The 14,518-nt window shown below is 45.1% G+C and overlaps 1 protein-coding gene across 1 annotated transcript in view; it reads right to left on the reverse strand.

Moving 5' to 3' along the window:
• The window catches only part of LOC306917595 (neuropilin-2-like), a 127,268-nt gene that overhangs the window by 102,563 nt on the left and 10,187 nt on the right, over window positions 1–14,518 (reverse strand). The window contains exon 2 of the mRNA XM_079495891.1: window positions 6,872–7,055. Coding sequence (XP_079352017.1) covers window positions 6,872–7,055 — 184 coding nt within the window. The remainder of the gene's footprint in view (window positions 1–6,871; window positions 7,056–14,518) is intronic.

Below are 14,518 nucleotides of genomic sequence, written 5' to 3' on the forward strand. Positions count from 1 at the left end.
TATGATAATGCACGCTCTCTGAGGTAAAGTAGCGTTCAATCTTTCACGCATGGGGGTTCAGTCAGGGGGATTCAAACAACGAATTCTCCCTGCCGACACCTCCGGCTCCCAGAGCGTAACATCACATGGTGGGGGGGGGGGGGGGGTTGATAATAATAAATAATAATCCCCCCTCCCCTCCCCCCCCACTCCCCCCCCCCCCTCTCTCTCTCTCTCTCTCTCTCTCTCGTGATGCGCTCCCCCTCACAGCCGTGCCTAATCGGACAGCGGAGGAAGCGGAAGCGACGGTGGTTCTGTGCTAGAGGGCCCAAATCAATCCATGTAAACGGCAGGACAGAGCGAGAGAGAGAGAGAGAGAGAGAAAGAGAGAGAGAGGCATGCAGGCAGTATCGAGCCGCACTTTGGCAGGTTTTTTTTTTTTTCTGAATTTGTGCTGTTGTTTTGGGTTTCGGTGGGAGCGAGTTGGGGGGGGGGGGGGGACACTAAATCTTCCACACACAAAAAACGTCGGAGGGGGCTGAAGCATTAGCGCGTGCGGTGAGGGGGAGGGGTTGGGGGGGGGGAGCCGAGAGTCAGGATGCATGAATAAATGAGCGAGTTGGCGTAAAAAAACCTTTTTCTAATGGCCCCTATAAAAGTGTGCTTTCCTTGCTGAGGGGAGATAGATGGGTCCAGGGGGAGGGGGGGGAGAGAGAGAGAGAGAGAGAGAGAGAGGGAGAGAGAGAGAGAGAGAGAGAGAGGGTGGTTGATGCTGTTTTTCAAACAAATGCACACTGGCTTACATTATGTGCAGCATTGCTCACAAATAGACACCCACACATGCCAGTGTTCCCCGGCTGGCGCTCTCCTCTCCCCCTCTCTGCAATTCGTTCTCTGAGACACACACACACACACACACACACACACACACACACACACACACACACACACACACACACACAGAGTGTGTGCATGCGATAGGGCCATGCCACCCCCCCTTCCCTCCACTCACTCACTGCCTCCAGGCGAACGTAAAAAAAAAAATGGAAAAGCGAGAGAATCCTCTCTCCCAATAAAATGCTCTGACGGGAGGAGGAGGAGCAGGAGATGTGGAGTGGAGGCATTTCAACTTTCTCCACTTCCTCCTCCTCCTCCTCCTCCTCCTCCTGCGTATATACTCTCCCTGCCTGGGGCAGGGGGCTTATCAACAGCTGGGCTGTTGCACGCACGCACGCACACAAACACATACACACACACACACACACACATATATACACACACACACACACACATGCACACATGCACACACACCTGTTTTACTGCAACAACAACCAGTGGTGGAAAAAGTACTATTTGTTTATGTATGGTAGCCTAAGTAAAAGTATCTGTTCTGCAAGTAAGTAGAAAATACTCTGTTACTAGTAAGTAAATGGCCGGAATTCAGAATTGAAGTAACTAATGACCATTCACTGTACTTAAACTGTACTTAAGTACAATTTTGAGGAATTTGTAGTTTACAGTATTTCTACTGCACTACATAGCGGAGGCAACTATTGTACTTTTACTCTGTACTATTACTTGTAACAGAGTATTTCTAGATTGCAGTATTGACACATTGACGTAATAGTAGGGGAGCCTATCACTTTCCGTGATTTTGGAATGTTAATTTTTGGAGACAGGTATATCTTGATTCTTGGGGTTACCAGAATGCCAAAAAAACATGTCTCCAATTTTTTATGTCAGGTTTAGCATGTTTAATTAGCATAATTAGCTAATAAATTGTCAAAAACGGAAATGGCAATAACTTTGCTTCTAGGTAACTTATAAAGGTGATCTAAGAGTCTGAGTCCATGTTTGTGATGTCCAGAAATGCATCTGTTACCATTGTGAAGTCATACAAGCTTTCCTAATTAGCATAATTCCCATAAATTATGCAAAAACGAGGTGAACATCAGCAAATTGCTGCATGTTTTACTTTTAGTCAACTTTGAAAGCTTCTCACAGACTCCATGTGTATGTTTACAACTCCAGGAATAATTATCATCCTATGAATAAATCATGCAACCTTTTGTCTATGTAATAATTATGTAATAATCACACCAAAACCAGAAATAGCTATATTTCGTTGCTTTAAGTTAATTAATAAATGTGATCTTACAGACAGTAAGTCTGTTTGCATGTCTAGAAAATATTCTCTTTCCATAACTAGGATATGCAACCTTTCCATTATTAGCTTTATATATATATATATATATATATCCCTCATAAAATAAAGAACAATATGAGAAATGGTCACAGAATTATTACATGATTTTTATTCTAATATTTACAGAAAGTTTTGAAAACACATTTAATTGAAGGGTCTTCGTCATCGTCAATCCCCATCAGATGTGCCTTGTTTACATTACCACACACCTCTAATCATCGGCCCTACACATGCACATCTCAGAGCAGTTCAAATTTTGAGATCGACAAGAACAATGTGATATGCACTGTGATTTCTTGCAGACACATTTTATCAGTTGGGTAATGGTGGCTGGGCCGTGGGTATCCCGTGTTGTGACTGGCACAAGTTGATCTCCCTCAACCTCCCATCCATTTTTAGTTTCTGGTGGCATCTGTGGGTTAGGTACGTGGTCCTGATCCCATACCATTGCCTGATAATATGCATGGGTAATGGCTTGATTTAATGCTGCTTGTGTAGGTGGCAGCTTCTCGGCTTCTAATTGTTTCTTTGTGAATAACCTCCACCTGAGCTCATCAACATCCACAGGATTTGTACCGGGCTCGTACAGCTGGCAAACAAATGCTTCAATCTTTTTTGACAGTTGTACCCTTCCAGCTAAGAGTGTAACTGTCATAGATGGAATGGCATTGGTACAGGCAATGGGAAAGCCACCATGGATCAAGACATGTTCCCAGTAAGCTGACCACTCCATAGCCACACTGGACAGGAAGACCAAAGAACATAGTGAGATCCATGTAGTATTTGACCGACGCCAGGGTGGAAAGCCCCGGGCCCCTACCACTTATCATGTGGAAGACAACACACCGATAGGGAAGTGTCAGAAAAACAGTTCTTGTCAGGTATCAGCACCAAAGATGAGCTGACTGTCTTATCTTGCTAAGAAAGCCCTCCAACACTTCCAGATGAAACCCAATGTTTTTATAATCACGTCAAGGCAGGCTGTCCACTCAAACTCTATCGATGTAAAACATCTCCACCGCGTACAGGAAGAGGCTGACACAAGGATAATCCTGCACAGCCTGGATGCTGTCCGAAGAGGGGCAACACAGCTCTACATTGAGTCCCCTGACACTGATGTCTTTGTTCTTACAATACGACGGTACCATCAGCTGTGCAAGGACATCTATTTCATCACCGGTGTGGGGAACAAAAAACGTATCATCGCTGGAGCCAGTAGTGCAGGCACTGGGTAAAACGAGGACTTCAGCCTTACCAGGGTTCCATGCCGTCTCTGGAGCTGATCAGACAGCTCCAGGGAATTTAACCTGTTGGCCAGGTCTAAACAGGTGTCCTGTGGAGGTGGTATCTGCAGTTGCTACTGTATATACTATGAGCTACAAAAAGGCTCAGTTCTGACGCAGCACGTACCTAACCCACAGATGCCACCAGCAACTGAATATGGATGGGAGGCTGAGGGAGCTCAACTGGTGCCAGTCACAACACGGGATACCCACGGGCCAGCCACCATTACCCAACTGATCAAATGTGTCTGCAAGAAATCACAGTGCATCACATTGTTCTTGTCGATCTAAAATTTGAACTGCTCTGAGATGTGCATGTGTGGGGCAGATGATTAGAGGTGTGTGGTAAGCAAGGCACATCTGTTGGGGATTGACGATGACGACGAAGATGGAGACCCTTCAATTTTCAAAACTTTCTGTAAATATTAGAATAAACAATCTGATAATTCTGTGACCATTTCCCATATTGTTCTTTCTTGCGTCTGCAGGTCGCCTTTAGGAAATTATGGACGGGCCTGCCCCAAAGTTATTAGTTCTCAACAGGCCCGAAAATTAAATTAGATCTCTATATGGAGCTGACCTGTTCTGACATTCCATATGTTGATCTGACCTCATCAAACCCTGTACACTCAAGACACGCTCCATATATGGCCAGTTCAGAATACATTCCATATGTTGATCTGACCCCCCATGCCAAAGCACCAGCACTCGCCCAGGAGTCTGTCATGACCCAGGCAGATATGTTGATCTGACCCCCCATTCCAAAGCACCAGCACTCGCCCAGCCCTTTAGTGCGAGGTCGCTTCTAATATTTTCTAGACATGCAAACAGACTTACACTGTCTGTAAGATCATGCGTATTAATTAACTTAAAGCAAAGAAATACAGCTATTTCTGGTTTTGGTGTGATTATTACATAATTATTACATAGACAAAAGGTTGCATGATTTATTCATAGGATGATAATTATTCCTGGAGTTGTAAACATACACTTGAAGTCTGTGAGAAGCTTTCAAAGTTGACTAAAAGTAAAACATGCAGCAATTTGCTGATGTTCACCTCGTTTTTGCATAATGTATGGCAATTATGCTAATTAGGAAAGGTTGTATGACTTCACAATGGTAACAGATGAATATCTGGACATCACAAACATGGACTCAGACTCTTAGATCACCTTTATAAGTTACCTAGAAGCAAAGTTATTGCCATTTCCGTTTTTGACAATTTATTAGCTAATTATGCTAATTAAACATGCTAAACCTGACATAAAAAATTGGAGACATGTTTTTTTGGCATTCTGGTAACCCCAAGAATCAAGATATACCTGTCTCCAAAAATTAACATTCCAAAATCACGGGCATCAAAATTTGATTGATAGGCTCCCCTACTATAAGTAAAACATCTGAGCACTTTTCCTTTTCCCCCCCAACGCTGTTCCCCACCAATCAAAAGCAGAGGCATCGATTTCTCAACTCCCCCACCCTGTATCATTACTGTGGAAAGGATTCGGTTAAAAGGTGATAACGCCGGTGTTTTGCCTTTTTTGGACAAAGTGCGATACGTATAGATCAAATTGAAGGATGACTGCCAGCCAACGGGGCGGATGTGAACGGACCGGTTGTTACCGGTGCGGAATGGCGTCCGCCGAGGTCGCCATCGATGTGCTTAAAGACAAAAACGGAAAGAAACGGGGAATAAAATGCTAACTTCTATTGAACCACGCAAAGTGCTTTGTGAGAAGACACGCCCGCTGAAAAAATGTCAATTCACTGATGAGAGAGAGAGGGAGAGAGAGAGGGGGAGAGAGAGAGAGAGAGAGAGAGAGAGAGAGAGAGAGACGCAGAAAAAAGAGACAGACAGTGAGACAGATAGGGAAAGAGAGAGAGACAAAGGGAAAGAGAGGCAGAGGAGGAGAGAGAGGGGAGGTATAGAGAGAAAGAACGAGAGATAGAAAAGAGAGAGATAGACGAGCTACAGTAGGAAGAGACAGAGACAGACAGTGGGTAGAGAGAGAGAAAGAAAGACAGACAGACACAGAGAGGGACACAGAGATGTAATTGCAAAGGCTGCATCAGCAAATCCTGCCAGAATTCATTTTAAAAATCCCCGGAAAAAAACATGAAATGAAGAAAGATCCACGAATGGCAAAACGGTAATTTCCTTCTGGAGAAGAAAGGCTCATCCATTGTTGGACTCCTCGCTGCGTCAGGGTGAGCCTATAGCAACACGCCCCCCGGGGACAGGCTGACTTCTTTCCTATGAGGTCACACAACAATGGACCCAACATATGATTCATATTTATTCACCGGTCTCTGAGAAAGGAAGCCCGACCAAAACGGACGACGACGCGTGGTCCGGCCAACACACATGGTGCTCATTCCCTCTCTCTCTCTCTCTCGTTTTCCATCCTTCTCTATTTATTCTAGTCTCCCCTCCTGTTTCTTCTGTACTTTCCATCTGTTCGGTTCTGTCACTCGAGGCAAGTTCCCCCGCGCTTTCGTTTATCTCAGAGAACGTTGGAATTGGACTCGTCGGGGAATGACTTATAGCACTCGGGATGTCGCGAGGTGGTCCGCGAGCACGGCGAGAAGTGTTCGTCGTAAGCAGGGGTCATCAACATGTCCGTACACGGACCTAATGTGTCCGTGCCGAGACTCAGCCTGGTCCATGACACTTTAGATTGTGTTACTTTTTACACACCATTATAATGTTCTTATTTTGATCATAAGACCCAGTCTCAAGGATGTCAGTCTTTCAGGTTTTCTTCAGAATATAATTTACTATGACGCTATGGGCACATTAGGGAGTCCACTGGTAGTTTCTCAAATGTTTTATTTTGAAGGACCCCCACAACTATGAGAGTGTACAAATGGAACAAAATGGACCCGTAAGGTTTCCAACACTCTTAAGGCTCATACATAGTCTGGATTTTCGGTGGTTAGGTGACCACCGAACTACAACATGACGTCACGAGCCGCGGTGAAGAGCAAACCACCGCCACCGCTCCAGCCCTTCTCTCTGTTTTTACTCACCACCGCTCAACGTTATTTCAGCTCCAGGGTGGTCAGCTCACCACCGAAAATCCAGACTGGCCTTTAGAGCTACAGACCTGTAATGGTCATTTAGGGCTGGTGTTTGTCTACTTACTCCATGTACAGTACATGGTGAAAATAGAATTTAGCCAAAAATGTCCGCCACAATTAAGCCAGCATGACAACGTCCCCTGGTTCCAAGTAGAAGAAAAACGAACACAACTCAATCCAATACAAAGTATCGCACTGCATACGCTGACACAATCCCAAAACGGACCCCCTCTTACGGTTCAAAACAAAAGCTCTCGGCAACGAGGCAAACATTCGGCACGGGACACGCCGTCCAGCGGGCCGTCCCGTCCGTCCACTTACTTGCAGTCGAGCCTCTCGATCTCGAAGTGGGGGTTGAAGTTGAGGACGATGCGCTGCGACGGCTCGGGCGCCGTGACCACCCAGTGGCAGTTCTGGTGGGGCGGGTACTCCAGAGGGTAGCCCGGCGACGTGATGTACCCGGCCTCGCTGGCGTCCAGCACGCCACCGCACTCCGAGCCCGTTACTGGATGGGTGGGAGGGAGAGACACAGAGAGAGAGAGAGAGAGAGAGAGAGAGAGAGAAGTAACTGTTACTAATTGAGACAATAAGAAAAGTGGCATCAAATGTACTGTATGTATTGATTAGACATGTTTTTAACCCATTTTGACCTGAGATCAGATTCTAAAAATGTGTTCTACATCCTGACAGTTTTCTAAAAAAGCTATGTTTCAGTCAGTCGTTCTTCGATTTTTCAAAAATAGCAGACCTACAAGCTCGTAGCGCGCCACTCGGTGGCGCGCTATGAGCTTGTAGATCTGATATTTTTCAATAGCTAAAGCATAACATAATGCTAACACCAAAAGGGGTTCCCACCCAAAATGGGTTAATTGTTACATCTTATGTACAAGTACATAAGAGCACAATGATTTAATTTGCTTAGGTTCTTCAACACGGCTTTGTGGCGTGGCAATGTTTAAACAATAGCAAACAGAGAAATCATGAACAATAGCGGCAACGATGAACACTGACAAGGGGAATTGTTGTTTATTGTTTTGTTTGAGGTTTTTCGTGTTCATTGTTGTGTGGGGGTTCCTGGTTCATGCAACGGGAGAGTCATCGGAAGAAATGTGAGAGAGAGTGCATGATAAATGATAATACTCCAGAAGAAAAAGAATATTTTCACCATTTAATTAAAAAAAGGAATGTTTTTTAGGACATACAAGGTTTCCACCTGGCAGCGGCGGCAAACGCACGCATGTACGCACACATGTGCGCACGCACAAACACACAAGCACACACACGCGCGCGCGCGCGTGCGTACACACAGCATGTTTATGTTGATAAGGTTCACGTGTGGGAGGAATGGAAAAAGGGAGTGGAAATAGACAAACGGCCGCTTCCATTGTAGAATGGCAATGCAAGTGGGACGTGCGCGGTTATGAAAGCAATAAAAGATCATTAAAATCACTGCTGTGCTGGTGGTGTGAGACGCGCGCACACACACACACACACACACACACACACACACACACACACACACACACACACACACACACACACACACACACACACACACACACGCTGTTATCTTGGGGGGTGGCTGTCCGCGGGGAGCGTTGGTGCTCCAAAGTGTAATTGTTGCTCTGGCGAGCCAATCTGCGAACATTAGCACACATTCCCAGATCCTATCGCGCCGCTCCCAGGAACAATAGCCTGGCCAATGGCGTGGCTCGGCCCCCGTATACCGCAAGGCAGGAAGTGACACGCAGACGGCGCCTGTCTAGGTGGCTGGTGGGGGGCGGACAAAGCATATACGCGAGTGAATAGTCCAAGTATTCAAAAAGTACAAATTACCAAGTAAATTAAATTTTTTCGTGTGTGCTTTTTAGCCCTTTTTCTCCCCTATTTAGTCGTTCCTCTTCTGGTCTCTGCTGGTTTATCCAGCAGTGTGTGTGTGTGTGTGTGTGTGTGTGTGTGTGTGTGTGTGTGTGTGTGTGTGTGTGTGTGTGTGTGTGTGTTTGTAAAGCATAACAGCAAAAGCTTAAATATTGGCGATTACAAGCCAATGTAGCAAGAAATGCAACATGGTGAAGAGTTATGCCTGATTCATACCTAGTTCTCCTTTACATCTCACATAGAAAAAAGCTGATCTACAAGCTCACAATGTGTCACACGTCGGAAACGCGTTGTGGAGCTTCGGCTATTTCCGATGTGAGAGTCAGTCAGTCAGTCAGTCAGTCACTGACTGTGACTGGTCACTGCTGGTTTATCCTACTGGCTCACCTGCCAGTGAGGAGCCCCCACCGGGAGGACGTAGAGCCTTTGTCCTACTCCTCCCGTCCAACACTCCCTGCTGACAGGTACCACCCCCAGCCCCAGTAGGAGCACACGCAATGAACGATATCACCCTCCCTGCCCGGCTTCCCTCCCCCCGAAAGCCAACCGTGTTCATATTTATGTAATGTTCGGGATTCGAACCCGGGTCTCCCGCGTGGAAAGCAAACATCTTTAACCACTACTCAGCCAGTGGGAATTCCCAATGGCTCGGGGGAGATATTAAGACGAACCCGGATGCACCACCCAAGTGACCGACATTCTTTTTTAAAAATATCAATGCATTGCTGTATTGAAAAATCCACATAGCAGCTCAGACAGTGTGATTACCGGTAACCCATTTAAAAAAATGTCTAAATCATGACAATTTTCTGAAAAACCTCATGTTTCTATAGCAGTGGTTCTCAAACAGTTTCATGTCAAGGACCCTCAAAAATATATCTATTTGGCCGCCGACCCCCATCGGAAAATATGTTGTGTCCAGGGACCCCCCCCCCCCCCCCCCCCCAGAAGCAAATATTTGAGTTAAAAACGTTGGCTCTGAAAGAATATATTGAATGCTTTGCACTACATTTTCACGATTTTTTTTTAAATAGCAGACCTACAAGCTCGTAGCGCGCCACTCGGTGGCGCGCTATGAGTTTGTAGATCTGTTATTTTTCAATAGCTAAATTATAACATAATGTTCAAAACACCAAAAGGGGTTCCCGTCCAAAATTAAGCCGGGTCAGCGGCATTATTCCCGGCGCCGTATTATTCCGACTCGCCTCGTTACTAACGCTGACTGCACGCCGAGCCACGTTGTCGGACTATAACGTGCCGTCGGAGTGTCAACGGTACCGATTTCGGTTCCTCAATGTCGGACCCGGTATCCTCCGGTTCCAGGACTCCCCCAACCCTCAGTACTCAAGTAAATGTGCGTAGCAATACTTTCCACTATACTGCCGTCTGTCTAGGCGGACTGGGGTTTTTCGGGTAGGGGGGAGTGGTGGGGTGGTGGGCACTCACAAATTCTGTAATGAGAAACTAGCGCGCTAACAAAGCCTCTATTCTCAAGCAAGCGAACCCGCCGGCGAGGATAGTCCCCGCGCTCAGTGCGCCGGGCCCTTATCTCACACAAACACGCTAAACGCAATTGCAGACGCACATACACGCACACACGCTGAGGCTAGGCTGCAACAAACACACAGTGTGTGTGCGTGTGTGTGTGTGTGTGTGGGCGCGTGGATAAACATGCAACCCCCAGCAAAACACAAATAACAATCTAGATGCCGCACAACGCGCGCACGCACACACACACACACACACACACACACACACACACACACACACACACACACACACACACACACACACACACACACACACACACACACACACACACACACACACACACACACACACACACACACACACACACACGGATAAACACAAAAACACATACTGCAGTATACAGTGGATTTAGAGGCGTTCATTATTACGCCATAAGACTGGCTGTCAACAGCAGAGGGGGTTTGCTGTAATCTCGGTCTCTCTCTGTGTGTGTGTGTGTGTGTGTGTGTGTGTGTGTGTGTGTGTGTGTGTGTGTGTGTGTGTGTGTGTGTGTGTGTGTGTGTGTGTGTGTGTGTGTGTGTGTGTGTGTAAAGCATAACAGCAAAAGCTTAAATATTGGCGATTACAAGCCAATGTAGCAAGAAATGCAACATGGTGAAGAGTTATGCCTGATTCATACCTAGTTCTCCTTTACATCTCACATAGAAAAAAGCTGATCTACAAGCTCACAATGTGTCAGTCACACGTCGGAAACGCGCTGTGGAGCTTCGGCTATTTCCGATGTGAGAGTCAGTCAGTCAGTCAGTCAGTCAACATAAACGTTGTGTACTACTGACCTTTGTGCAGTTTAGTGGAATATACAGCACGTCAAATCAATACAAAGCCATAAGGAGTAATAAATCAGCTCGGCCAGTCTGAGTCTGTCCGACAGTATTAATGACATTTGTGAACACACTCGCAATAAGTCAGTCAGATGTCTGTCTCATTTGGAGGAATTTTGTGTCGGAAGGATTTCGGGGGCTTAACTTTCACTTCACCATTTTTGTGTGACACTCTAGTCTAGTACGACGAGATTGAAAACATACAGTTAAGTATAACGTTTCAATGTGGAGATATACAAGGTTTATGCACGACAGGAACGACATATAGCACGGCGACCTAGCAAGAGTTCATCTCCAAACCGGTTGACAGGCTTGTCGGCTGCGCTGTGCTCTTTGTCGGTTTGTTTTTTCTTTTCCTTTCTCTTCTAAGCTTCCGGACTTTGCCCTTGAAGACGGCCCCGGGATTTGTATGATGGAAATTGATATGTTCCCTTGAAGAGGAAATTCTGAAATCCATGTCAACCATGAACACTGCGAGCTGCTTCGGAAGGGAAACACGCTCTATGTACAAGCACTTCACTCTCAAACTTAAAGAACCACTCCAGTGTCAACATCAGAAACATAGTTTACATAACCGTGGGAGAGCCCTTATGTGTACATGTCCTTGTTGATGTATTAGTCACGTTGGAGTTTGTTGACATGTTTGTATAGTTCTGTCTATGTGTTTGTGCCTGAGGACCCCCTCGAAAACGAGATGATGCATGGCAAGGGGCTTATCCACCAAATACATTGCAAATAATCCACCATTTTTATTTGACAGAAAATGGCTTTATGTTTTTAGATATATTGTTTAAAGCTGAATTATGTAACTAACTATTTATATAGCATACTATAGGTCTGCTCTTCCGTTTAGACATTAAGAACCTGTGTCTAGGTAGGACATGACCTTTGACCCAATCCTGTTTCTATTTCTCCCCAGAGCAAGCAGACAGGCTCCATTCGTTCAGTGGTAAAAAATCTCAGCAGATTCAAATATGGGGTCGAAGAGGAAAGTCACATAATTCAATCACATTCAATATACCTTTTAATGTAAAGGTGAAAGTCACTGTATCGTTAAATTGATTGATCAAATCAATGGCGTAGTGACTTTCAAATGCATGAATTAACTACCTCTCAACTTTAAAGCCTTATAGAGTATTTTCCCCACACCGTTTCAACATGAACGACAGTGAATGACGTTTAAAAATATACGCAGAGATCGACTCAAGCATACTCTTATGTACACAACACTTGTTCCAAGTATTTCTCCACTAATGGCTACGCGTCAAAATTAGACTGGCATGGTTCTTTTAAATCTCACACGTTGAGGCCACTTGTACTTTAAACAAATATACGGCGACAGCTGACAATGCAAGTTGAGTTGCGTGTCCGAGCGGCCCGACGTACAGAAATAATATCGGCATCTTCAGAATGCCGAGGGCCAACGTCTTCAGTGCAGTGTGCAGTGAGTGAGTGCAGTGACGTCGTCCGTCTCGTTTGGGAACGGAACGGCGCAGAGGAAAACCAACGATTCCGATCGTGGTGGAGCAAAGTATATACTGTAAGTTATATAACTCAAGTATTCAAAAGTACAAATTGCGGAGTACATTTTCTTCAAATGTAAAAAACGATTTCCGAAATTTTACATTTTCAAATGGTGAAAGCGGCAGATCTACAAGTTCTACAATGTGTCTCACGCTGTGATGCATTGTGAGCTTGTATATGGGCTATTTTCACTCCATTTGAAATGGGGCTAAACCCATTTAGGCCAAACGATGGTGACAATTTTCTGGAAAACCTCATGTTTCTGTATCAGTGGTGCTCAATATTTCATGTCAAGGACCCCAAATATGATATGTAATTGGCCACCGACCCCCATCTGAAAATATGTTGTTGGAACCTCTCATGCAGAAGCAAAGATTTGAGTTAAAAACGTTCACTCTGAAAGAATATAGATTCAAAGATTTGAGGCACGTTTTCACGATTTTTCAAAAATAGCAGACCTACAAGCTCGTAGCGCGCCACTCGGTGGCGCGCTATGAGCTTGTAGATCTGCTATTTTTCAATAGCTAAAGCATAACATAATGCTAACACCAAAAGGGGTTCCCGCCCAAAATGGGTTAAGTAGTTAAGTAAGGGATAATATCTGGCTAGGTGGTCATTGTCGGGAGATAATTCACCGACAGGGAGTTTAACCACCGAGGCGAAGCCGAGGTGGTTACACTCCCTGAAGGTGAATTATATCCCGACAATGACCACCTAGCCAGATATTATCCCGCTTATTACATGGCTAACTAACATAAATTAATCCATTGATCCAAAACACAACAAAAAAAGTATTCCATAACTTCGCGCTGGCTGCGTCTGCCCAGCTGCAGGGCTGAAGCACTGTCGGAAAACAAGGAAGTGAGTTGATCAAATAGAATCCATTTTCGGGTCCAGCTGCTTCGTCTATTTCTCGCTCAAATGTTTTCAAAAACATTTTTAAGAGCAATGTTTAGCTGTAAATTACATTGTGTGTCAGTAGTGTGTGTGTTTACATGGCTGTTATGTTGGAAACGGCAGTAAATCAAGCGGGCGCAGCCGCGCAGCTGGTGGTGCTCAGAGGGTTTGATTAGGCAGCGGTCATTATACAGCGGAGCGGTCATTATCATGAGATAACTCACCGCTGAATTAAGCGATTGACCAATCAGAATCAAGCATTCAACCAAGCCATGTAATAATTCATATTATTACATGGCTTGGTTGAATGCTTGATTCTGATTGGTCAATCGCTTAATTCAGCGGTGAATTATGTGTCGATAATGACCGCTGCCTAATCAAACCCTCTGAGCACCAGCTGCGCGGCTGCGCCCCGCTTGATTTACTGCTGTTTCCAACATGACAGCCATGTAAACACACACACTAGTGACACACAATGTCATTTACAGCTAAACATTGCTCTTAAAAATGTTTTTGAAAACATTTGAGCGAGAAATAGATGAAACAGGACCCGAAAATGGATTCTATTTAATCAACTCACTTCCTTGTTTTCCGACAGTCCTGCAGCTGCAGACGCAGCCAGCGCAAACTTATGGAATACTTTTTTTGTTGTGTTTTGGGTCAATGTATTAATTTATATTAGTTAGCCATGTAATAAGCGTTATAATATCTGGCTAGGTGGTCATTGTCGGGAGATAATTCACCGACAGGGAGTTTAACCACCGAGGCGAAGCCGAGGTGGTTACACTCCCTGAAGGTGAATTATATATATTATATATATCCCTTACATAATGAATAATTTCCGTAAGTTTAGGTGCAAAGATTCCCTTCCTATAGAAATGTAGTGGAGTCAAAGGTGCAATAGTTCCATTGTAAATGTAGCGCAGACAGTGACAGTCGTGTGCTTGTGAAAAGGATTGCAAACACAAAAGTACAGTGCAGTCAAGTACTCAAGTATCGTGTACTTAGTTACCGTCTACCGCTCCGTTTTCAGCGTGTTGTCGTTTGTCCTTTTCACGTGTGTGTGTGAAAGCGCCAATAAAGGAAGTGACAGAGGAGCGGGGGAGGGTCTCGGGAGTGCGAGAGACCCCCTTCAAGTGTTGACATTTCCACCGCCTATTGTGTTTTAAAAGGCACACTTAAGATTCTCTGACATTTGATAGAGCCAGGATGATTTCCTTACTTTGTTACTTGAGGAGTAGGCGCACAAACGGCGTGTATATGCGCGCACGCACACGCACGCGCGCACACACACACA

The sequence above is a fragment of the Electrona antarctica genome, assembly GCF_951216825.1.
Source record: "Electrona antarctica genome assembly, chromosome: 24".
In the NCBI taxonomy this organism is placed as follows: domain Eukaryota; kingdom Metazoa; phylum Chordata; class Actinopteri; order Myctophiformes; family Myctophidae; genus Electrona; species Electrona antarctica.